Source organism: Peromyscus californicus, unplaced genomic scaffold (genome assembly GCF_007827085.1).
Source record: "Peromyscus californicus insignis strain IS unplaced genomic scaffold, ASM782708v3 Scaffold_2__1_contigs__length_46816999, whole genome shotgun sequence".
Lineage (NCBI taxonomy): Eukaryota > Metazoa > Chordata > Mammalia > Rodentia > Cricetidae > Peromyscus > Peromyscus californicus.
In genome coordinates, this window is record NW_026294540.1 from 29,117,297 (window position 1) to 29,144,151 (window position 26,855).

At 40.6% G+C, this 26,855-nt stretch overlaps 1 protein-coding gene across 2 annotated transcripts; it reads left to right on the top strand.

Moving 5' to 3' along the window:
* Window positions 1–603: 603 nt before the first annotated feature.
* Window positions 604–26,855, top strand: LOC128120628 (cytochrome P450 3A9). 2 transcript variants are annotated; one of them, XM_052754785.1, is made up of 13 exons: window positions 604–674; window positions 2,939–3,041; window positions 4,535–4,587; window positions 5,215–5,314; window positions 7,992–8,105; window positions 8,330–8,418; window positions 10,595–10,743; window positions 13,409–13,536; window positions 16,437–16,503; window positions 21,736–21,896; window positions 23,160–23,386; window positions 25,777–25,939; window positions 26,634–26,855. In XM_052754785.1, the coding sequence occupies exons 1-13, from the start codon at window positions 604–606 to the stop codon at window positions 26,727–26,729; spliced, it is 1,521 nt and encodes a 506-aa protein (XP_052610745.1). In that variant the 3' UTR covers window positions 26,730–26,855. The 2 variants fall into 2 exon arrangements, with proteins under 2 accessions (XP_052610745.1, XP_052610746.1); XM_052754786.1 differs by having other exon boundaries at window positions 2,939–3,035.

Below are 26,855 nucleotides of genomic sequence, written 5' to 3' on the forward strand. Positions count from 1 at the left end.
AAATCAGGCTGACCAAGCCACAGGGAGCGAGTTTGTAAGTAGCCATGGGCTCTGCTTCAGTTCCTACCTCCAGATTTATACCTTGATTTTCTGCCCTGACTTTCTTTCATAAGTTGCAATATGAAATAAACCCCTTTTTCCAGGTTGTTTTTGATCATAGTGGTTTTTTTTTTATCATAACTACAGAAAGCAAACAAGGACAGAACTACTAGAAAAGAATTAAAGCCAAGGATTTCGTTTGAGTTTCTGATAAGAAGCAATAACCTTTGCACTCAGTGATAATGAAATCACTGGTTGCATTTTTTTTGGTTAATATTTATTACCAAATGAATTCAAAGATCAAAGTGGGCACATCCATGGTACCATGCCAACTGCTAAGATAGAGAGTGCACTTGACTCATGGAACTGTGGGTGGAACACTCTGGTGTTTTCATTGGCTGCAAGGCCAGGCCAACCCCTTTCCCAGTACTTAAGCACTGCAGGCTGGCCTCCTTGAATCACAGCTGGGTGGGGAAGGGAACTCATCAGGCTCAGACCTGAAAGGCACAACACACAGAGCTGAGAATAAAACACAAAAGAGAGACTTGATTAAAGAAAGCGGCAATGGACCTGATCCCAAACTTTTCCATGGAAACCTGGATGCTCCTGGTTACCAGCCTGGTACTCCTCTACCTGTGAGTAAACTGCCCAGGCTCCTCTCCTCAGTGATCAAGACTTGGGGATGTGAATTGGATAATTCTTTCCTCTACCTGTTTGGAAAATCCAAAGAGAAAATGAAGGGGACATTGCTTGAGTGTAAGATGCTAAGACCTAAGGTGCTGCTATTGGTCTTATGCAAATCCCTCCAAGGGGATAAGTAGGCCTTCCCCTTCTACTAAACTCCACTTTCTGTGGATAGGAGGATTGAGTGACCTCAGTTATACTTGGGGTATACTCTGATTCAGTCTCGGTTTTTCCCCAGATTAACCAACCAGAGCTTAGCAGAAGCAGATTACAAATAGCTGGTCACTGCGTATGATAGGAGGAGGCCTCTTCTGCAAGGTCTTGGGATTGTGGGGATGGGAGGAGCTTCTGTGTCATCTTCACCTGTGTCCTCTGATACACGAGATGTTTAGTGTTGCCTCATGTGCACATGGCTAGTTTCTGCTCCCTTGTCCCACTTCTAAGACCATTTATACAATGCCCCTAATATACTCCAGGCTATATGGTAGGCTCAGACTCTTCCTTGTTTTGTTATCCTTCCCTGGAGCTCTCTGTCTTCCCCCAATTCAGTCCTTCTACCTATAATTTGTTGAACTATTTGCTTCTAAGTAATGAATCTTTTTGTATTATATTTGATCATTTTATTTTATGTGAGTGCTTGGTCTGCATGTATATATGCGCACTACATGTGTTATTTTTGCCCATGGAAGTCAGTAGAGGACATCTTATCCCTTGGAACTGGAGTTACGTACAGATGGCTGTGAGCCACCATATAGATGCCGGGAATTGACTCCGGATCCTCTGCAAGAGCAACAAGTGCTCTTAACCACTGAGCCATCTCTCTAGTTCCCATAAATGATGAATCTTTAGAGCAAATGAGACCTGACTTTGGTTCTTTTCTTTCAAATCCTCTAGCCTCAGTATAAGGAGTTACTCCTCCCTGGCTTTGAGATCTCTTGGCATCCTCAAACGGCAGGCAATCTGTAACCAAAATTCTAAGTTCTACTGGGAGCATCAGTCAAAACATCCATCCCAGGATTTCCTTTCAATGAAGGGAGTCCTGTACAAGTGAGGGAAGGAGAGAGGTTATCCCGATTTCTGGGATTCAAAGCATATGTGGCCACCATCCCCAGCTCATTCTGCTGCAGCTGTTCTCAATCTGTGGGTCAAGAGCACTTTGGGGGTCAAATGACCCTTTCTCAGGGGTCACATATCAGACATTCTGCATATCAGATGTTTACATTATGATTTATAACTGTAGCAAAAGTACAGTTATGAAGCAACAACGAAATAATTTTACAGTTGGGTCACCACCACATGAGGAACTGTATTAAAGGGTTGCAACATTAGGAAGGTTGAGAATCACTGTTATCTCTTTCTCTATCTCTGTCTCTCTTTCTGTGTGTGTGCATGAGTGCGTGCATGCATGCATGTGTGTGTGTGTGACAGAGAGAGAGAGAGAGAGAGAGAGAGAGAGAGAGACTATGAGTCTGTGACTTCTGTCACCATTTTACTCTAAGGAAAGTTAGACATTCATAATGATGTGAAAATGAAAAATTCAAACGTGGTTTTATTTTTATTTATCTTTAAACAATAGGTAAGTATTTAAAGTATTGTGCAACATCTTTTCCATCTGATAATATTTTACAATTAATGGAAATGTTTCATTTCCTTCTTTCTCTCAGCTCTAGCTATCCCAGGACCTTCCTTCAAAAAGTTAAAATGGGGTTGTTGCTTTCAATATTTGCGACAACTGATGTATTTACTCATTTGTTTATGATAATGCCAGGAATGGGAGCCTAATGCATAAACAAATACGTGGTATAGATCGCATGTATGCTTTGAAATAAACTTGCTTATCAGGTTTTAAAAAATTCATCAGTGTTTGCTATACCTGTCTGTCCGGTCATGTAAATCCCTTAGTACAGGTGGATAAGGAAGAGGATGGGCCAGTGATGAAATGAAATACCTTCAGGTATGAGTTACAAGGAAGTGGAGAATATGCTTCCTCTCTCAAGAGAAAACTCTCAGATACACTTGCTGGTTGTGGTCTTTGAGAGTCCCATGGAGAAGATGTGAAGACTAAAAATAATTATTGCTGTTGGAGTTTTTGTTATTTGTTGCCTACATGTTGCCTCCCTTGTTTGAATTTTATAGTGTCTGTATCCACAACTGGTGAGCCACTATAGCATACAATGACAATCCCAATCTACTAGTTTTCTCTTCTACTTCATAGGTATGGAACCCATTCACATGGGATTTTTAAAAAGTTGGGAATTCCTGGGCCCAAGCCTCTGCCTTTCTTGGGTTCAATTTTTGCTTACCACCAGAAGGTAAGTGTTCACTGGGCTCCCTATCTTTCTTCTTGTGTTTGCCAAGATTGGCTTAGGTCCATCAATAAAAAGACAAGATCTTGAGTAGAACTGAGGTAGCATTTCAGAAACTATTTTTGGCTTCCATCTGAGACAAGATCAGCTTCTTGAAGGCCTTGCTGTTAGTCTTTGGAAAATCTGGTTTGGCGCAGTTCATCAGCTCAGACCTTTGACATACCAACACTCATGTTGAGGACTTGATGTTCAGACTTGTGATCCTCCAAGGGCAATGTCCTTTGTTCCTAGTGCAGATTCTAGCAAGGGACAGCCATGCTTCTGGAATTTTTTTTTTTTTTTTTTGTTTTGTTTTTTTGAGACAGGGTTTCTCTGTGTAGCTTTGTGCCTTTCCTGGAACTCAGTTGGTAGCCCAGGCTGGCCTCGAACTCACAGAGATCCACCTGGCTCTGCCTCCCGAGTGCTGGGATTAAAGGCGTGCGCCACCACCGCCCGGCGCTTCTGGAATTTTTATTTGCATAATTAGAATTTATAACTGAAACTTAGCAGAAGTTTTCTTTTGAGGTGTCAGAGACTCATTGCAAGTATTTCATTTCCAACATTATGTGTAGAGGAGAAAGTACTTTCCTTTGCTGTGTTCTGTGTAGAGGTGGCCTCTCCCCATTTTTCCATGTTGCCAGAGAGCCATAATAAAGGCAAACTCTCTTTGTTATTTAAAAAAAAAATTTTTTTTTTTTGTGTATGGGTATTTTGCCTGCATACAAGTCTGTGTATGAGTTCTGGGTGCCCACAAAGGTGTCCCCCTAGAATTGGAATTACAGATAGCTGCTATGTGGGTGCTGGGAATTGAACCCTGGTCCTCTGGCAAACCAGGCAATGCTCTTAACCACTGTGCCATCTCTTCAGCCCACTCATTATCATTCTTATTCACTTGCCTTCTCACTCAGAAAGTTGCTGGAGACTAAATGCTCTAAATTAAAGGAGGCCACTGGTCTCTTCACTGTCACAATTCTGTTAGTCTTCTAAGGAAAGAGGCATGAAATAAATGAAAAAGATGCTGGGTAAGGAGTTTAGTGGATCTCACTGGCATTCCCTTAGCTTCTGTTTCTCCATTGTGTCTATGGAGGGAACAGTTCAAAGAGTCTTGGGATTTTAGGAACAGCATGTGGAGAAGCGAAATCTTTAGAGACATGTTGTTAGCTGTTATTTGTAGTGAAGGGTAAATGGCCAAGCATAGGCAATTATTCACAATCAAGGGTGAGTTTTTGTGTATTTGCAATGTTGGGAGAAAATTCGGGAAACTTTAATATCCCCATTTCAAATACCTCTAGCAACTTAATCTCCTTTCTACTCCGACAGCTACGAATAACAATGCCCCTCTCACTGCTGTCTAGGGGTAGACAGTAAACCTGATTTTGTAAGATCCAAATCATTTGTGCCCCAACTAGAGGTGAGAAGAGTATATTTAAAATAGTTATGGATTTTTATTTTCTTTCTCTTTCCAGGGCTTCTGGGAATTTGACAAACAATGTCATAAAAAATATGGGAAAATGTGGGGGTAAGTATTATGGCAACTTCCATTGGGAAGACGGGAAATGTCAAAGCCCACAGGAGTATAAGCTATGTATTATGAAGATTTTGGGAGGCTTTTCCTACCAAAGATCCCATATGTCTGCCAGTGTTGTGCTTCACAGACAGATTTTGGAGGAGAAAGTCGCATATTTTGATTTTTCTCCAGGACTTGACAGTTCAGGGATGGTTCACCTGAGTTTCAGTCCAGTGTCTGGATATTCCACTATTTTGAACTTAAGTTACTTACTTTCAATTTTCCATTCACTTCATATCTTTTTTGGTATTCTAATATTTTGATCATGCAAAATTATGAAAAATAGTACATGGGCAATATTCATGTAGGCACCATCCAGGTAACATATACTCCAATTTAGTTCTAATTATGATCTCTGTATAGAGCTATTTTGTGTTTGCCCCTCCCTGAATGTCCTACATTATACTTCGTTTCATGAGATGCCAGTGACCTATGGTCAGAATCCCTAACTTGAACTAGGTGCTCATGTTGCATAACTAAGGTGTTGGTTATATAACATTTGGATCAGATTCTGGATTCCTTGGCATGCCTCCAACTATCAAATCTAGATGGCTGGGTTTAATCCTCTTTGCTTTGCAGGTTTTATGAGGGCCGACAGCCTGTGTTGGCTATCACGGATCCAGACATGATCAAAACAGTGTTGGTGAAGGAATGTTATTCTACCTTCACAAATCGTCGGGTAGGTGTCTATTCTCTATTTATTTATATATTAGGGTCTTTTCGAGGCATGAATGTTTACGTGCATGTGCATGAGATATATGCATATGCGTGCCCATGCACATACCTACACACATATGGAAGTTGGAGAAGGATGTTGGATGTCCTGCTCTATCTGCCTTATTCCCTTGAGACAGGGTCTCTCACTGAACCTGGAGCCAGACTGTCAGTCAGTAAGCACTGGCAATTCTCCAGTTTCTGTCCCTCACAGAGCTGAGGTTATAGCTGCACAGGGCCATGTCCAGTTTTTTAAATATGTGCTTGATATTCAAACTCAGATCCTATGTTTTTATATGTTAGTGGTTTTTTTTTTTAGACAAGGTTTTTCTGTATAACAGCTCTGGCTGTCCTGGAACTTGCTTTGTTTTTACAGAGAACCACCTGCATCTGCCTCCCAAGTGCTGGGACTAAAAGGTGTGAGCCACCATCACCTGGCAATATGTTGGTTTTTTATCATGAAATAATTATAATTTCATAGGGCATTGGCCCAAAATACATAACAATGGTCCATATGTTCCTCGTCTTGTTTGTCTCAATAGTGATATTTTACATAACTATAAATTTAGTATGCTTCTGTGACAGGAAATTTGTATAACCCATACATTTTATTCAGTACCAATCTTACATCTCTTTATTTTGTAGTGTGTGTGCACAAGGGTATGTAACCCCATGCATGTTTATTGGTGCACCTATGTATAACCATCAACAGCCAAGGTACAGAGCTGTTCCTTCACCTCGAGGTTCCCACATCCTTGTCTATTAGATTTGCCACACATAGCTTGTATTTTCTTTTTTTAGTTGGAAATATTTTATCTTTATTTTCTACAGCATTGGCATATATTTATTGTACAAACAGTGGGCTTTCTTGTGACTTTTTTATTTTTTAAATAGTTATTTTGTGTATATGTTTGTATGTGTTTCTCTCTGTGTGTGCATGTGCACATGTGTGTAGGTGCCCACAGAGGCCAAAAGAGGGCACAGATCCTTTAGAGCTGTAGTTATTGGTATTTATGAGCCAGCTGATGTGTGTTGGGGACCAAACTCCAGTCCTCTGCAAGAGCAGCAAGTCTTCTTTTTTTTTTTTTAATTAAGATTTTTTTCATTCATTTTACATACCAATCACAGATTCCCCTCTCTTTCCTCCTCCCACCCCCTCCAGCCTTCCCCCTGACCCACCCCCCATTTCCTCCTACAAGAAAATAAGGCCTCCCATGGGGTGTCAGCAGAGCCTGGTACATTCAGCTGAGGCATGTCCAAGCCCCTCCCCCTGCACTGAGGCTGTGCAGTGAGTCTTAAGTGCTGACCCCTCTCTCCAGTCCCTATAATATTTTGTTGTATGAACATAGTTTTAAAAAAAACTATTATCGACACTGATAGGTAATATTCGTGTTTCTGAATTTGTCTTCACTTAATGTGATCTTTGGTTCCATCTATTTTCCTGTAAATGATATAATTTTGTTCCTCTTTGTGGCTGAATAAGACTCCATTTTGTGTGTGTGTGTGTGTGTGTGTGTGTGTGTGTGTGTGTGTGTGTGTATGTGTGTGTGTATGCATGTCCATAGCACAATATTTTAGTATTCTGAATCTTGCATTTGTGAGAGTTATATAAATGTGTGTGTACATGTGTGTGCATGTGTGAACCTGCAGAGGCCCCAAGGAGGATGTTACGTGTTCTACTGTTCTACTCTGCTGTTTTGGCTAGTCTGGTGGGTCAGTGAACCATTGGTATCTGCCTGTCTCCATTCCCCCAATATCAGGTTACAGGCACTCTTGGCCATAAAATGTTTTAAAATGTGGCTGCTGCACATTCAAACCCAGGTCCTCATGCTTAAAGAACAAGCCCCCCTACCCTCGGAACCGTCTCCCCAGCAGATTGTTTTGATCTGTGAATTCTTGACATTTCTTCATTCCTTCAAATTTTCACTGATTTTTTTAAATGAGCATTTTTATTGCTGTTGTTAGATTTTGTTAGATTCATACCTAAAGTATTTCATTTTCTTTGGAATGATTGTGAAGTCATTGTGTATTTAATGTAGTTTTGCATATTCTTCACTTACCAGTGTGCCTTAATTTTTGCAAATTGACTCATTTGTAAGTTCCAGATATTTGTTTACATCTTCCATGAATTCTCTATCTTGACCTTAATTTAATAAAAAATAGGGAAGTTTTTTCTTTCTATATACTTTTTATTTTATTTTTTTCTTCACTCCAGTACAATGTTGAACAGAATGTTGAGTGTGCATTTACTTTTAAAGGAGATAAACTTTATTCTTCCACAGTTGGGCTCAATTTTAGCTGCTGCTCTTGTGACTTTCCATACAACACATACACTTAAAATTTTTCATTGCATTTATTAATTACATATTATTAGTAGAGCTAGGCATAATATTGAAATGCATGCATATTGATACATCGATCAACTCAAGCCTACCTTTATCAAACCTCCACAACTGACACACCCTCCTTTCTCTACCTCCAGCCTCCCAGAGAGTAAGGCATTTGAAACACACATTTCCTGTGCCATTCAATGACATAGTTATAAACAATTTGTTTGTAAGTGATGCCTGTTAACATTTCCCCACAACCTGGCAGTTCTCCAAATCTATATAGGGCAACATCTCTTTTGCTTTGGATTCTAGGTATTTGGTCCATCGGGAATTTTGAAAAAAGCCATCACCATCGCTGAGAATGAGGAATGGAAGAGAATTCGAGCATTACTGTCTCCAACCTTCACCAGTGGAAAGCTCAAGGAGGTAATGAAGTAATAAGCTTGTCATTGGAAACATGAGGAACAGATCTGGGGACAAGTAGAGTGGAAGATCACAGTCCTTTTCCAAGCAGTGTCCTCTGAGTTGAAACTTCCTAAGAATGTCTCTTTGTGTTAATGGGACTTCCTGCTTTGTCTTTGGGGAAGCTGTGTCCACTGGGAACTGAGGCCCCTCAGCTCACTATGGATGGTGTTTTGTTTTGTGTATAGATGCTCCCCATCATTAACCAGTATGCAGATGTGTTGGTGAGAAATATGAGGCATGGATCAGAGAATGGGAATTCCATCTCCATGAAAGAGTGAGTTCTGGCATGGTCGTTGGGGGCTGGGTTGTTGTGTGAGTTCTTTTTCTGTTGCTGTGACAAAAGACCCTGACAAAAGCAACTGAAGGAAGAAAGGCTTCATGTTGGCTTACAGTTCTAGGGGGATACAGTACGTCACAGCATGAAGACATGGCGGCATGAGCAGGAGGCTAGTGGATCACACTGTATCTACGATCAGGACGAAGGAAGTATGGCCAGACTATAGAGACTCAAGGCCTGCCCAAAATGACTTGCTTCTTCTAATGAGGCTCTACCTCCAAGTTTCCACATTTTTTTCACAGAAAGTGCCACTAGCCAGGGACCAAGTGGTCAAATGCATGATCCTCTGGGGGAATATTGTACATTCAAATCGTAACAATAATGCTAGGAGACTCCATAACTGCCAGCTGTGGAGTTAAAGTGTCCATTGCTAGGTTACTCCAGGACCAGTAGAAAGTGAGTTGTATGGTGTTTCAACTGATTACAACAGTTCAGACTACTACTGAAGTTTGAGACCAGAGGAAACTGGAGACATCCTTGTAGCAGTATTAGGATGGGCCTATAATGGGCCAGCCTACAAAGGGTTGTCTCCTATAAGAAGGTAGGGTGACTTACGGAGAACAAGTCTCACCTCTGTATACAGGAGTAGGAAGAGGTGTAGCTGTTAATTTCCATTTCTCTCTGTCCTCAGCATTTTTGGGGCCTACAGCATGGATGTGATCACTGCCACATCATTTGGTGTGAATGTTGATTCCCTCAACAATCCACAGGATCCTTTTGTGGAAAAAATCCATCTACTCAATTGTCATTTTTGAAATTCTAGAAAAAAAAGATAATTTAGAAAGAAGGGACATTATCTAAACAAACTTGCTAGTGTTGATTCAGTAGAAAAGATGGAGAAAGTACTTGGATGCTGTGTGTGTACCAGGAAAGTTAAAATGTCAAACAATTTATATTCCATCATAAATTTTTTGAGACTATCAATGAAATAGTAAATCTTTCCTTGGTCTGGCAAGACAGTTCAGTGGGTAAAGGCACTAGCCACCAAAGCGATAACTTGAGCTAGATCCCTGGGAGCCACATGGTAGAGGGAGAGAATTGACATCCACAGTGAAGAACAATGTAAAATGAATACACACAAGCTTAATATTTAGCTTATCTTTCCCACACTTACAAAGCTCAGGACTGAACCCAGTGTCTTAGGGTTTCCATTGCTGTGAAGAGATACCATGAACATAACGACTTTTTTCTTTTTTCTTTATTTTTTTTATTATGAGAGTTTCTATTCATTTTACATATCAACCTCAGATTCCCCTGTCCTCCCTCTTCCTACCCCCAGCCTTCCCCCCCAGAGCATCCCCTATTCCCATCTCCTCCAAGGCAAGGTCTCCCATGGGGAGTCAGCAGAGCCTGGTACATTAAGTTGAGGCAGGTCCAAGCCCCTCCTCCCTGCACCAAGGCTGTGCAAAGTGCCACGACAACTCTTATAAAGGAAAACATTTAATTGGGTGGTTTACAGTTCAGAGAGTCAGTCTATTATCATCATGGTGGGACATGGTGGTGTGCAGGTAGATATGGTGGTAGAGAGGTAGCTGAGAGTTCTACATCTTGCACAGGCAACAGGAAGTGAACTCGGACACTGGGTGGAATCTTGAGCATAGGAGACCTCAAAGCCCACCCTCACAGTGACACACTTCCTCCAACAAGGCTGCACCTACTTCAACAAAGGTACACCTCCTAAAAGTGCCACTCTTTATGAGCTTATTGGGGGCCAATTACATTCAAACCACCACATCTAGGGAATGCTAATGTGGATCATGTCTTCCCACATCCATTAACACAATCAAGGCAACACCCCATAGGCCTGTCCAACTTGGTATAAACAATTCCTCCTTAAGAGTTTCTTCCCAGGGATTTCTAGATTATGTTATTTTGATAATTAAAACTAACCATCGTAGTATCCATGCACAGCACAAAGACAGGTACAGCACTGTCACCTGAAAAACTTCTCACAATTGAGTATGATTGGAACAAGGGCATCATAGGAAGGGTTTCTGTGTGGCACTCTGATTATCTTAGCTGGACATGAATTTACTCCTACTTCACACCTTATGTGTCTTAGGCGGAGTAGGAAGAGGTGTAGCTGTTAATTTCCATTTCTCTCTGTCCTCAGCATTTTTGGGGCCTACAGCATGGATGTGATCACTGCCACATCATTTGGTGTGAATGTTGATTCCCTCAACAATCCACAGGATCCTTTTGTGGAAAAAATAAAGAAGATCTTAAAATTTGACATCTTTGATCCATTGTTCCTCACAGTGAGTACGTGACCTAATGTTTCATTCTTTCTGTCTTTTTAAGTAACAGTGTAGTGAAATATTATCTGCATATGTTGTCAGTATTCTACTTAAACAGGCCAAAAGACGGTTTTCAGTATATTTAAAATATTTTCAGCTATCATTGTTGTCAGCTGTGGAACATTTTTGTCATCTCAGAAACTCTGTACTTTTAATGACTAACTCCTTACCTCTCACAGGCATAAACAACAAGTAAGTCTATTTTCTAACTGCACAGATTTGCCTATTCTGGACACTTCATACAAATAGAACTGTATAATGTCACCTTTTGTATCTCACTTTCAAATTAGTATGTTTTAAAAGTTCATGCATCTTAAGTGTGTATTAGTATTTCATTTCTTCTATGACAGAATTATATTCCATCTTATGGACATGTCATGTTCTGTCTGTGACTGATGGATATTTGGAATGTTTTGACTTTTTTGGCTGTTGTGAAACAGTGCTGTTATGAATATTCTTTTTGTTTTTGTTTTTCGAGACAGAGCTTCTCTGTGTAGCTTTAGAGCCTGTCCTGGACTCGCTTTGCAGACCAGGCTGGCCTTGAACTCACAGAGATCCGCCTGCTTCTGCCTCCTAAGTGCTGGGATTAAAGGTGTTTGCCACCACTATCCGGCCTTGCTATGAATATTATACAAGTTTGTGTTTCAACACATTTTCAGTTGTTTTTTGATGTATACTCAAGGGGAAGTCCTGAGTTGTATAGTAATATCTAATACAATGTGCTGAACTAATTAAGGACATGTCTTTAATCACAAAAGAGTGTTGGCTTTTCTGTTTTTTTTTCATCTGTTCATCTGTTTTGCTCATTTTCATTTGTATTGATACACTCAGTTATACAGCAGAGCATCCTTGAGATGAATCCTACCAAGTTAGGGTAATATAACTCTTCTTATAGTCACTTGATTTAGTATCTAATATTGTGTTGAAAATCTTGCAACCACATTTACAAGTGATGTTAGTTTGTAGATTTCTTTTCCTGTGAGATATTCGACTGGTCTCAGTGTTAGGGTACTACTCACCTTATGGAAAATTTTGGAGATGTTTTCATGTCCTTTCTATATTTTGGACATATTTGGGAAGAAATGGCATATGCTTTTCTTTAAATATTTAGCAAAATTCATCATTGAAAGCTTCTGGTTTTAGGCTTTCCTTGTGGATAGCGTTTTTTAAAAAATCAGCAGCACTTTAAATTCTGTACTTAAGGCTAGATAGGAGGAGGTAAGATTAAGTATGATCCTGGAACACATTGATCCGATAATCTCCTCTTGTCATAGTTTTCCATTTTCTCTAGATTGTGAGGAATGCTATGGATCTCTGTGTGCTTGCTTTGCAACAAATAACTTCTCATTATGTCACCAGTCTATTATGCATTGTATGCATTTCTTTTTGAGTCAGTTTCTACAATTTGTGTATTTCTAGGAATTTGTACATTCTGGCTAAGATGTATAATTGAGGCTATTGTCCTAGTCGCTCAATTACTAGTGGGATTCCTTTATATGCCCTTGTGTTTTCCATAACATTATTCTCCTCCCACTTCACTATGCATGCTAGTAATCTGAGCCATCACTCTAATTCTAGAACAATCCCAGCTAATGTTTTGCCAATTCTGAAGACATTTTCAAAGAAGAATCTTTTGTTTTCATTGATTTCCTCCATGTTTTTTATTTTATTAGTTTGCACTTTGGTCAGTAGTATCCACTCTCTCTCTGCTTGAAGTGTGTTTTTCCTTCTACTTTATACATGCTATAAAGTATTGTCATATGGCATCAGTTTTTCCTCAATACCATAAATATCCTTCTGGATATTGTTTTGTCTCTATCTTATAAGGTTTTCTTCATTTTTTTTTGTGTTTTTGGTTAATGTTATCATCATCATCATCATCATCATCATCATCATCATTATTTGTGTCTGTGTTCATGGGTGGGTGGGTAGGTGCACTGGAGTATATGGGTGTATGGGTGTATGCACTGGAGTATATATAAGTATGCAGAGGTCAGAGGACAACTTCAGGCATCTGCCACCTTTTGTTTGAGGCAGGCTATCTTACTGGCCTGGAACTTCACCAAGTAGGTAGGTGAACTTCACCAAGTTTCATTAGTCATTAAGCTTCCAGGAATTCACTGTCTTCACCTCTCATGTTGCCATTCCCGAGGCACTGCACTTGGCTTTTAATGTGGGTTCTGGGAACTGAACCCAGAGCCTCACATTTGCAAGGCAAGCACTTAAGCCACTGAGCCATCTCTCCAGCGTGACAGCTCTTTCTTGAACATCACAATTAATTGCAGCAACTAGACTGAAGCCTGATTTATCCAAAAAGACCTTAGTCCAACATGTCAAGGGTGAGAGGTCAAGGGATTTAACCCTGAAACCATGCAGCAGGTGCCATTGATATCACTTCTATGTCAGTGGCTGTACATTGACACACCCTTTCCCAGCTAGTGGCCTGGAACCTGAGCGAGAGAGAGAGAGAGAGAGAGAGAGAGAGAGAGAGAGAGAGAGAGAGAGAGAGAGAGAGAGAGTCTTGGTTGAGATCCTGATAACTTTTACTGTTCTGAGTGTTTGGAATAAATGTAATCATTCCAGGTAAAATTTGTATTTTCACCACGGTTTCTCTTCTCTTTCCCCTCTAGCACTCTTTCCATTCCTTATCCCAGTATTCGATGCATTAAATATCTGCTTGTTTCCAAAAGATGTTATAAGCTTTTTTAAAACTTCTGTACAGCAAATGAAGGAGGATCGCATGCAAGAGAAAGCAAAGGTAATAACTACTCACACGAGGACTTTCATTTATTGATAATGCATTTCTCCCTCTTTCTATAAAACAAATATGCATATATATTTCCTCTGCATCTTTAAAAGTTACATGAGGAGTGTAGGTTAAGGACAGGGAATTTTTGATATTTAGAAGAGAATGAAGAGTGTAGTGGTTGGGAATAGAGAAATAAAATGAGCCAGAGAAAGCATTTAAAATTAATGATATGCCTGACAATTAGTGTACCACAGAATAAATATTTTTAGGGCAAGAATTTCACCATATGCTAGTAAACAGATATTGCTTGCATATGATTTGTGGGGATGTAAACTGGGGGAATTATGGAAAACTACATGGATAGATCTAAAAAAAATCAAAGTTTGTTATTTTCTCAGTGCTGGAGATAAAATAAAATTCAGATCCTTACATGTGATCAGCAAACATGTCATCCTTGAACAATGGTTCAAGTTGCCCTGGGTATCCAGCTTAATCCTATTCTAGAGTTTCATATTGGAAACAGAGTTTATGACTTTGATGTTGGACTGGAAGATCCCAACAGAGAAGCTATTAATAATCATATTATTATTATTATTATTATTATTATTATTATTATTATTATTTTGGTTTTCACCTTCCTCTGCCTCCTGAGTGCTGGGATTAAAGGTGTGAGCCATCACACCCAGACAGGAACAACCATTTTTTGTTTTTTTTTTAATTTGTATTTTTATTTTGCAATACAATTCAGTTCTACATATCAGCCATGGATTCCCTTGTTCTCCCCCCTATGGCCCCCCTCACCTTCCCCCCAGCCCAACTCCCATTCCCACCTCCTCCAGGAAAGCCTCCCCTGCGGACTGAGATCAACCTGGTAGACTCAGTCCAGGTAGGTCCAGTCCCCTCCTCCCAGGCCGAGCCACGCGATCCTGCATAGGCCCCAGGTTTCAAACAGCCAACTCATGCAATGAGCACAGGACCTGGTCCCACTGCCTGGATGCCTCCCAAACAGATCAAGCCAATCAACTGTCTCACCTATTCAGAGGGCCTGATCCAATTGGTGACCCCTCAGCCATTGGTTCATAGTTCATGTGTTTCCATTCGTTTGGCTATTTGTCCCTGTGCTTTATCCAACCTTGGTCTCAACAATTCTCGCTCATATAAACCCTCCTCATTCTCACTAATTGGACTCCCAGAGATCCACCCGGGGCCTAGCCATGGATCTCTGCATTCAGATACCTCAGTAGTTGGATGGGGTTTCTAGCACGACAATTAGGGTGTTTGGCCATCCCATCACCAGAGTAGGTCAGTTAGGGCTGTATCTCGACCATTGCCAGCAGTCTGTTGTGGGGGTGTCTTTGTGGATTTCTGTGGGCCTCTCTAGCACTTGGCTTCTTCCTATTCTCATGTGGTCTTCATTTACCATGGTCTCCTATTCCTTGTTCTCCCTCTCTGTTGTTGATCCAGCTGGGATCTCCCACTCCCCCAAGCTCTCTTTCCCTCGACCCTTGCCCTTCATTACCCCCACTCATGTCCAGGCTGTTCATGTAGATCTCTTCCATTTCTCCGTCATTGGGAGATCCCTGTGTCTTTCTTGGGGTCCTGTTTTCCAGATAGCCTCCCTGGTGATGTGAGTAGCAGTCCAGTCATCCTTGTTCCACATCTAGTATCCTCCTATGAGCGAGTGCATACCATGTTTGTCTTTCTGAGTCTGGGTTACCTCACTCAGGATGATTTTTTCTAGATCCATCCATTTGCCTGCAAACCTCATGATGTCATTGTTTTTCTCTGCTGAGTAGTATTCCATTGTGTATATGTACCATATTTTGTTTATCCATTCTTCAGTTGAAGGGCATCTAGGTTGTTTCCATGTTCTGGCTATTACAAACAATGCTGATATGAACATAGCTGAACAAGTGCTCTTGTGATGTGGTTGAAGGAACAACCATTATTAATGGATAATTTCTTCAAAGATTAAGTCTTCAGTGATCTTAGTTCACATCAGAGGAAAAAGATGAGCAAAAAGTTAAAAATAGAACTCCCATGTGATCCAGCCATCTTCCTGTCAGTCATAAGATGACATAAGCTTGTGTGGGAGACATTTGTACTCCTATGCTCATTGAAGTCATTCTAAAAATCCCCAAAGCTATAGAGAAATGGACTTTGAAAGTTCTCATCACAGATGAGTAATGGATGTTGAGAAAAATATACTTAACCTGATTTAAGCAACATTCAATATATACATGCATCAAATTTTCATTTCATTCCATTTCTATGTATAATTTTTTTTCGTGTGCATCATTTAATGTAAATTTAAAAAAAGTGAGACAAAATTACCACTTCCTTTTCCTAAAAGGATAATGATTCTGCTTACAAATTCTTTCCAGGTACTTTAACTCCCCAGACCTCATACTGGCAAGAAATCACTTCATTTCCAAGCTTATCATTTTACTTTTAAGTTTTTTGAGATAATCTTGCTATGAAGCCCAGACTTGTCTCTCTCAGTCATTCTGCCTCCAAGTTTCATCATAAGGACAATGGTTTGAGATTAAAATGGGAGGACATCAGACTGAAGTCCAGAACTTCTGTGTGAGCACACATGCAAAGGGAAGGGGCCAACCTGGACTGTTCAGAAGCCAGAGAACTCAGGGTCAAAGACAGGAAAGACCAAAGAAAGCCATTGGATGCAGAGCCAGTGTTCACCCAGGAAAGCATTCTGCTCTCCAAAGCATGTGTATGGACATGTGTATGGTTTTTTTTGTTGTTTGTTTATTTATCATTGACTTTGGGAAGCCCAGCCAGACTTCTGGACTTTCAATAAGCATTATTATCAGAATGGTGACTAGTTCTGCACTTGTGACTCACTCTGACCTCTCAACTGACCTTGAATCTTTCAAAAATTATTCTTTCAGCAAAGAGTGGATTTTCTTCAGCTGATGATAAACTCCCAGAGTTCCAACATCAAGGAGTCTCATAAAGGTAAGCAAGAATGTTTTATGTTTGCTGATGGGGAACCTCAGAGTGAGGAGTTTGTCCTGGAAATATTCAGAAGGATTTTCAAGTAGATGACTATGTCTCCAAATTTCAAACAAACAATTCCAACCCCTTAAAAAAAACTCCACCCCAACCCACAGATGTAGACATTATATACAGCAGCCAGAGGAACTTTCTAGAAGCACAGGATTATTACTGTGTTCAAAGCCTGAAGGGCAGCCGTAAGCATGCAATTCAGGACTGGAGATCACCAGTGGTCTCTGGATCTGGTACTACAGAACAGATACCAACTGGGCCTCATCTAGATCGCCCGAGTCAAAAGCTCTGCGTGGAGATTTTCATGTAGACACCCAGTGAGAGGAACAGCCCTACAGTGGTGATGGTCACTGGAAACCTGGAATGAATGCTTGTCCAGCTCTTGATTTACAGCCAAGCTTTGATTTCCTGTGTAGTTGATATGGAACGTGTGGAGAAAGCCTTGGGATTAAGCACATACCCCACTACTCTTACTAGCTTTTCACCTGCTCCTTATCCCATCATGGGTGGCTTTTGAGGAAACCATTGCTGTGATGGTTGAAGAATGATGGCTTTCTAATGCCATCCCATCCTATGCAGCTATGAGCTTTGTTCTGTGTAAGAGAGGGGCAAGCCGTCTGTTTTCTGTTTCATTTTCTTCTTTTTCCTCCTTCTTCCTCTTCCTTCCCTTCCTTCATCCTCCACAACTCCTCCTCCTTCTTCTCTCCCCTCCTACTCTTCTCTCCTCTCTCCCCTTTGTTTTTCTCCTGCTCCTGCTCCTCACCTCCCCTGCACAATCCCATGTATTAATTCTGTTCCCTCACTATCATTACTTATTTTGACACTCAGGTTCGTTCAGGCATGTACATTGAATAAGCCTTCCATATGGGCATCTGAGCTCTTTTTTTGAGATCATAATACATATAATCACAAGATTTATCCTTTCCCTTTCTCCAAACCCTTAACATATACCCCTCCATGCTCTCTTTCAACTTCACGTTCTCTTTTTTCATTGTTATTGAATGCACATATGTATATACATAAATGCCTAAATATAATCTGCTAAGTCTGTATGACGTTATACATATGTATGCCTTCAGCAACGGCAATTTGGTACCGAATAACTGTGCTCTTCCCTGGAGAAGACTGTTTCTCCCCCTCTCAGCATTGCTTAGTTGCCTGTCATTCTCTGTGTAGTGTTGAGGCCTCATGAACTCTCCCCGTGCACTTTGGCATATCTATTGGTGTCATCCTTGTCAGCTCGTGTTTGGGCAGTCATGTTATTGAGACTTTATAGGCATAGCTTCTGATATTACTAGGAGACAGTCTCACAGAGGACTTCCTGATCACAGAGGCTCTTCCTGCTCCCTCATCTGCAATGTCCCCTGAACCTTGGGTGTGGGAGTGTTTTGTAGATATATCTACTCAGACTAGGCTCCACAGCAGTAGTGGCACACACACCTTGGTGGTAACCAACAGCTCTCTAATTGTATTTAAGACCTTCTCATCAAGAGGGAAACCATGCCTGGTACTGAAAACCCAGCTAACTACTCAGGGCTGGTAAAGTCATGGATCTTAGAGGAGAATCTACAACCACCACTTTATTAAACCAGCATAATCCCTAACAACAGTCTAAACATTTGGCCTTACAGCATCAGATGAGTACACTCTTCATCCCTCATCAAGGAAACTTGTCTTTGGAACAGACTAAGTTCTTTCCTATTCTACTCTAATTTTATATATTTTAAAAAGTAGTTTACAAATTTTAGAGAAATTATAGGCTCACAGTCAATTTCAGTTGAGTTTATACAGGCTTTCATATGTTCCTGCCCCCCTCATGTGCACAGTCTCCCATCCTTTTTAGAATAAATTTTAGAAATTCACTTATTTTGTTTGTGTATATATGTGGGCGTGCACATGCAATGGTGTGCGTGTGCGGGTGAGAGGAAAATCTGCACAATTCTGTCTTCTCCTTCTGCCCTTTGTTTCTGGAGATGGAACTCAGCTCATCAGGCTTGGCAGCAGGCCCTTTACCTGCTGAGCCATCTTGCTGTACCATCAAACTCTCCCATTTTTAACATTCCTCAATGGAGCAATATGTTTGTTATGAGCATTGAACCTACATGTTCATATTATCACCGAAGGCCCATAGTTATAATTAGGATTCATTCTTGGTCTTGTCCATGGCATCTGATTCATGCTCAATGACTGTGGGCAAGTTTATACTTGACCGGCTAGTTTATACTTTATGGGAAGATAACATGATGACTACCTTGTTGTAATCCCTGTACTGTAAAGAAAAACTGTTAAATAAGGAGCACATACATAAGGACAGTCTTGCTTGGTCAAGTTTAGCTTTAGTCAAAAGCTTGGGTCTTAGGGAACAGGGCTGCATTTCACAGCATCAGGGTGCAGCATTCCACAGATGCAGTTTATCTGGAGTTGATGTTTCTTCCATTTGAGATTAAAAACAAAATCTCTAATGAGGCTCCATTTATTAGAATATTGCTAGTCATTACCATTTCAATTAAGGAATTATTTTCTAATTTATTTCTGTGTATGTGTGTATGTCTGTGTGAATGGATGAGTGCAGGTGCCTGTGTTGGTTAGAGGAGAGCATCCCTGGAACTGAGGTTACAGGTGGCTGTGAGTTGCCCACAACCGAACTCAGGTGCTCTTCAAGAACAGCCTGCATTCTTTTTTTTTAGACAGACTTTTTCTGTCTGTCTTGGAGCTTGCTTTGTAGACCAAGCTGACCTCAAACTTAGGGATCCACAAGCTTCTGCCACCCAAGTGCTGAAATTAAAGGCATGTGCCACCACTATTCAACTACAACCTACATTCTCTTTTTTATTTAAAATTTTTTATTCATTTTACATACCGACCACAGATCCCATGTTCATCCTTCCTCCTGCTCCCCTCCAGCCTTCCCCACAACCCACTCCCCATTCCCTCTTCTAGAAAGGTAAGGCCTCTCACAGGGAGTCAGCAAAGCCTGGTACATTCAGTTGAGGCAGGTCCAAGGCCCTTCCCCTGCATCAAGGCTGTGCAAGGTGTTCCACCGTAGGTAATGGGCTCCAAAAAGCCAGCTCATGCACCAGGGATAGACCCCAATCCCACTGCCAGGGGCCCCTTAAACAGAGCAAGCTACACAACGTCTCCCACAGGCAGAGGGCCTAGTCTGGTTCCATGCAGCTTCCACAGCTGTCAGTCTAAAGTTTATGAGTTCATGAGCTTGGTTCAGTTGTTTCTGTAGATTTCCCTATCATGATCTTGACTGCCCTTGCTCATAGAATCCTCTTTCCTCTCTTCAGTTGGACTCCCAGAGCTTAGCCTGGTGCTTGGCTGTGGATCTCTGCATCTGCTTCCATCAGTTACTGGGTGAAGGCTCTATGGTGACAGCTAGTGTAGTCACCAATCTGATTATCAGGGTATGTAGCCTATATTCTTAACAGGCTGAGCCTTTTCTCTACCCCATCACTCTAAATACTCTGTAGCTATTCCTTTTTTCTGTATTTCTCTCATTTCTGAATTACATTTTGAAGATTGGTAATACTCATTTGTCCAATGGTTTATGCATATAAATATCACAGCTCATAAAAGTTCAAACACTGACCAGGGAGACGTGGGGTGGATTTGAGATTCTACTAAGAGCTTCCAAGTTGTTGCTACTGGTCCACAGACCACACTTTGAGTAGCTTTCATACCACTGCCTCAGGTTTCTTAAGACCAATATAGTTCATAGATCTGCTAATGTTTCATGCACTCAAACCTTTCTATTTCATACTTACTCAAAATGTTTGAAACTAAGTTTTAGGCAGAATAATTTTTTTAAAAGGGCAAATGGTGTCATCTATTTTACTTATATGGAGTCAATTTCCCAGGGCTGGGGTTATGGCTCAGTGGTTAAGAGCAATTGCTTTGTGAACATGAAAATTTTAGTCTGGATCCCCAGCACCCACAAAAAAGGCTAGGTAAAGCTACATGTGCTTGCATAGCCCTAGAGCCAGAGGGTGGGAACAGGAGGCCCCAGAACTCAGTGAGTGGCTAGACAAACTAGCTGAAATGATGAGCTTCTAGTTCAGTAAGAGACCCTGTCCCTGCAAATTTCATGATGTCATTGTTTTTCTCTGCTGAGTAGTTTCCATTGTGTATATGTGCCACATTTTCTTTATCCATTCTTCAGTTAAAGGGCATCTGGGTTGTTTCCATGTTCTGGCTATTACAAACAATGCTGCTATGAACATAGTTGAGCATGTGTCCTTGTGGTATGATTGAGCATTCCTTGGGTATATGCCCAAGAGTGGTACTGCTGGGTCCTGAGGTAGATTAACTCTCAATTTTCTGAGAAACTGCCATACTGATTCCAAAGTGCCTGTACAAGTTTGCACTCCCATCAACAGTGGAGGAGTGTTCCCCTTGCTCCACATCCTCTTCAACATAAGCTGTCTTCAGTGTTTTTGATCTTAGCCATTTTGACAGGTGTAAGATGGTATCTCAGTGTCATTTTGGTTTGCATTTCCCTGATGACTAAGGATGTTGAGCAATTCCTTAAAAGTCTTTCAGCCATTTGAGATTCTTTTGTTGAGAATTGTCTGTTTAGCTCTGTAGCCCATTTTTTTTTAAATTGGATTGTTCAGTAGTTTGATATTTAGTTTCTTGAGTTCTTTATATATTTTGGAGATCTGCCCTCTGTCAGATGTGAGGTTGGTGAAGATCTTTTCTTATTATGTAGGCTGTTGTTTTTGTCTTACTGACCATGTCCTTTGCCTTGCAAAAGTTTCTCAGTTTCAGAAGGACCCATTTATTAATTGTTCCTCTCAGTGTCTGTGCTACTGGTGTTATATTTAGGAAGTGGTCTCCTGTGCCACAAATCATAATTTTTTAAAAAAATACTGATCTCCTTTACCTAAAATGTGTCTATTGGGCCAGCAATATAGATCAACAGATAAAGGTACTTGCTACCAAGCCAAAGACCTGAGTTCATACCCAAGGACCCAAATGTTGCAAGGAGAGAAATCACTCCTGCAAATTGTCCTCTGACCCTCACAAGAATGCCATGGCATACTCCCCCCTCCTCCCTCTCTCTCTCTCTCTCTCTCTCTCTCTCTCTCTCTCTCTCTCTCTCTCTCTCTCTCTCTCTCACACACACACACACACACACAAATGAAATAAAATAAAATGCATTTCCTTTCCCATTAGCTTTATCCGATCTGGAGATTGTGGCTCAGTCTATTATCTTTATTTTTGCTGGCTATGAGACCACCAGCAGCGCTCTTTCCTTTGCTTTGTATTTACTGGCCACTCACCCTGATGTCCAGAAGAAACTGCAGGATGAAATTGATGCAGCTCTGCCCAATAAGGTGAGGGGACGGGACCTGGAGAGGGAGGAAGGGAAGAGGAGACACATTGACATGAATGATTCCTTATCAGTGAGATTTTTTCAATGAAGTGATAAGCATCGATTCCTTTACCACCATTACTTAAGGTTCTAAAAAGAGAAATGAATGGGAAACAGGCATTGGCTACTTACTGCTTTTAGGAAAACAATGTCTTTGTTCATGAATATTGGTACAGCTTTATCCATTATCTGTCATCAAAAACAACCACCAAATCACAGTGGCATGGAAGATGAACTTTGGCTAGTCAAGTGTCTCGGTAGTCAGGTCTGCTGATGTCATGGGGTGTGCTATTGCCTGCTGTTGGCTGAGTGTGACTGGCCTTGGCTGGAATGGGCTAGGCAGATTGATTTAGTTCTGTCCCACACATCTCTCTCCACTCATAGGCGGCCTGAGTCAAACTCTTAACCCTACATTACGGTTTGTCTGAAAGTCCCATAAAGTAATAGTCAAACATTTCTCACATTGGTCTTTACAACTCTGCCCAAACTGGGAGGCTTGGGATGTGAGGTTATGTGGTCTGTGGGGCCATCTGTCTGGCTTATCGTTCTCTTCAGAGCTCCCAGGCAAGCCCTGAGGGAACAACCAGTGGACTGGACCAGCAATAGAGAATGTGGCTGAGTGATGGATCCTGTTTTCATTGTAACTTTTTACCAGGGTTGGAACTGAGCATTTTGATGGCAATGACTATATCTGTCTTTTGTCACCTTTAATATAGAAGAGACCAGTATCTCCTCAGATCATTTAAAATTTTATCCTATTAATGCTTCCACAGTTTATATATATTTGAAAGAATGGCCACATGGGATATTTTCAAATAAGTACAATAAGGATTTTTCTTCTTCCGATGTTTATATACCTTCAAGTACATGTATGTGCCCTTTCTGTGAAAAGGTAACTCTAAGTGTGTCAAGTTGTTGACTCTAATTATTATGATCTGTTAGTTATGGTTCCCTACATAAGAAAGAAAAAGTAGTATATAGTAATGCTGAGGATTTTAGGTCCTGGGTTTGGGATTGTCACAAAGTGTCCATATTTCATAATTACCCTACATTTCTTATAGGTGCATTGAGCATTTTCAAGTATCAGTTATTAAAATGCTTTTTAAATTCTAAGGTCTTTCATCAACAGGAGTTTTTCTTTGGTAGTGTAACCCCTTAGTAGTTCTCTACAGATGAAAGTTAGCTCAAAATCTTAATTTATGAAAATCTCTCTCTCCCTTTGTAGGCACCTGCCACCTATAATACCCTGGTCCAGATGGAGTATCTGGACATGGTGGTGAATGAAACTCTCAGATTATATCCAATTGCTGGAAGACTTGAGAGGGTCTGTAAGAAAGATGTTGAAATCAATGGGGTGCTCATTCCCAAAGGGACTGTGATGGTAGTACCAACCTTTGCTCTTCACAGAGACCCAAAGCATTGGCCAGAGCCTGAGGAGTTCCACCCTGAAAGGTACAGGGATATGGGAAAGATAAATTACCCAGAACTGGACTAGTCCAAGCATGATGTGCTGTCTCTTGGCGTTGAAGTCACATAAGTAGCAAGAGCAGTCTGTCTCTGTGTCTACTTATCTATCTATCTACCTATCTACCTATTCAAACTTTTAAGACAAGAGTAGCATCTGTCACAATGTCCTCCACACTATCTCATTTTATGCATTAGGCTTTTCATGCCTAGGTTTTTCTTGCTGTTCCCTTTAGCTGCTCCCCTCACCTTTAGAGAATATTTACATTTTCCATTTGACTACACTTTGCCTCCTGGGTTCTTCACTGAAGCTGTAATGGTGTCATCTGAGGGCCTTGTCATTTGAGCAGCCTTGCTGAGGACAGAGGAGACCACAGGTCCTTCCATTATTTGCCTCTGGCTGTTGTCCTGGCCACTTTCTTACCTTATGTGACTTTTTCAAAGCCATATTGCCTGCTGTCTAGGAGTCTGAGGCACTCTTCTTTTGGATGTGGCTCAGGTGGTCTCTTCTGGAAACCCAGAGGCAAGGTCAGGCTTCAGTCATAGTTCTACAGTCTAATTGTTTTTTTGGTAAGCAAAATAAAGAATAGTGTTTTTAGGGCAGAGGCTGGCAAGCCAAAAGGACTAGGATTTAGACATTCATTGCTTCTAATTATATACCTCTTGATTTCTGGTACCTTATGTTGTTGGTCATGATGTGCCATTTAGACATCATTAAGTCTATGTATAGTACTTGCTAAAGAACTTAACCAGAGCTCATTAGTTTTTCTGTCTTCCAGACCAGATGACTTTTGTGTTCCTTCCAGTCTCAGCAATTACATCTCCTATAGCTTTGTAACACACAGATGATTGACCATACTGTTGTTATATTCATTTAATAATGAGACAGATAGCCTGTGTTTATTGTGTATTAGGGACTACTCCAAACACTGATAAAGCAATATGTTGATGAATGTCTACAACAGAGAATGTTTGACAAATTCACGAGGGTACTGTATACAAATCAATATCCATAGCACTCTCAATGGAATTCTATGTGACCAGTAACCATTTGTCCATGTGTGGTGTTTATTCACATACCTCCACAAATCATCATTATGATTTTGGAAATATAATAGTCTTATATACATTAGAATTTTTCCAAACTATTAAAAAATAGCTTAAAACACATAGTCATATTGCAATTGCCACTTTTCTAGAAACCAAAAAATTTCTCTTAAGTATCATTTATATGTTATATAATTTGAATAAAAGTTGTCTATCTTCCTAGATTTTTATACTCAAAGGAACACATAGAGAAATAAATTAATGATAATATTATGTTAGAGTAGCATTGTATGTCTTTGTAAATCATCTGACTTAAACTATTCAGTAAGAAGGAAGGGAAGAGCAAGAAGAAAAAGAAGTAAGAGGAAGGGAAGAAAAAGGGAGGCTAGAAGGCACAGAAGGAAGGAAAAGGAAGAGGAAGAAAGGGAGGGGAAAGAGGAAGGGAAAGGAAGGGTGGAGGAAGGGAGGATGGGAAGCTGGAAGGAACAGAGTGAGAGATGGAAAGAAGTGGGGAGGAAGGGAAGGTAAGCAGTGAAGGAAATAAGAGAAATAAAGTAGAAAAAATAATAATGGAGAAGAGAAAGAAGAATAACAGAGAGAGGACAGTGCAAGGGAAACAATTTCAGTAGTGGTAAGAATTTTATCCTCCTGCTTTAACGAGTGTTAGTTCAGCCAATAACATACTTTTCTTCCTTCATTTCTTATGTCTCAGAGAATGAACACATCATACTAAATGCAAAGATCATGTTTAAAAATGAATGTTTGTTTTAGACAGCATTTACTTCATCTCAATATGACTAAAAGCTCCTCCATGGTAAAGCAAGAGGGAAGACTTGTAATTTGTATAATTCTTATGGCATATCACCCACACTTGTGACTTGTATAATTCCTATGGCATATCACCCACTCTGAGGCCCAGAGAACATCACAGAAGAGGTGGTAGAAAGACTGTAGGAGCTAAAGAGTAGAGGAGGTGTGGCAATAGTGTCTTCTGGCTAGAACATAGCCTTTGCCGTCATGAACACACAATGTCTGTGACAACCTGTGAAAGATTCACACAAAATAGACATGAAAATAGGAGGGGACAAGTTGTGAAGAAGACAGTGAATAGAGTTAGGGAGGGTATACATGAAGTTAATGTGGCAGGGAAACAATCACAATGCATTGTATACAAGTAAGAAACTCTAAAAGTCACACCAGAATTTCCACAACTGGCTCAGGAAAGCTTCCTGTTTACTACTGCTTATGGGTATCTAAAAAATATCAAGCAAGTGACTGTTGTGGATTCTTAGGCTTCATTAACTTGTCTTCATTTACTCCTGTGGGACCAGGTTCAGCAAGAAAAACCAGGGTAGCATTAATCCTTACACATATCTGCCCTTTGGGGATGGACCCAGGAACTGCATTGGCATGAGGTTTGCTCTCATGAACATGAAAATTGCTCTTGTCAGAGTCCTGCAGAACTTCTCCTTCCAGCCTTGTAAGGAAACTCAGGTGAGTGTGCTTTTTCAGAAGTTATATTTTTGGGGAGTTTTGCTTTTTAACTGGGGCATTGATTTGCAGAAAAGCATATTGATTTATTTGTCCAAGGAATTTCTTTGCAATATCTATTGGATAATTTAAGTATTTCAGTTTTAGAGTTGCATCTTTTGCTTTATAAAGACCTAAGTATAATGACTGTCTAAATTCAGGGGCTTCAGAAGATAGGTCTGTCAGTAAGGTTCTTGCCTTGAAAGCATGTGGACTTAAACTTAATCCCCATAACTCATGCAAAACAAAGCAAACAAAGCAAGCAAGTAAGCAAGCAAGCAAACAAACCAAACAACCCACCAACATACCAACCAAAAAATCCAGCCAGCAACCAAACACCAACCAACCAACCAACCAACCAACCAACCCACCTATTACCAACCAGGTGTGTTGGCATGCACTCGTAATCCCAGCACTGAGGAGACAGACCAGCAGATTCCCGGGGCTTACTAAGCTGCTAGACTATATAATTTGTGAGTTCCAGGCCAGTGAGAAGCCCTGTCTCCAAAAAGGTAGATAACACCTAAGGAAGGACATGGGAGGTAAAAGTAGTTTTTGTGTCCTTGTAAAACACTCTTGGCATTTGTATGTCTCTTCTTGGTATTTGTGGTTGGTGTTGTTTCACTGACTGCTTCTTGTACTTGCTGGACTGTTGCAGATCCCTTTAAAAATTGCCAAGCAAGGACTTCTTCAACCAGAAAAACCAATCCTTCTAAAGGTTGTGTCAAGAGATGAGACTGTAAGTGGAGCTTGATGCATAGTGGTCTGTTATGATGCTGCATCCCACTGGACCAGAAACCAATTCAGATTGTGAATAAATACAAAGATGAAGATGTGGTAATCTTGTGTACTCATGCAGGATTCTGGGTGTTCATTGAGC

Excerpts from the sequence above, each read along its gene's own strand:
- LOC128120628 (XM_052754785.1), top strand. The coding sequence starts at position 604 with ATGGACCTGATCCCAAACTTTTCCATGGAAACCTGGATGCTCCTGGTT. Across the intron at positions 16,504-21,735 it reads CATCAAGGAGTCTCATAAAG|CTTTATCCGATCTGGAGATT; the intron begins GTAAGCAAGAAT and ends CTTTCCCATTAG. Across the intron at positions 21,897-23,159 it reads ATGCAGCTCTGCCCAATAAG|GCACCTGCCACCTATAATAC; the intron begins GTGAGGGGACGG and ends CTCCCTTTGTAG.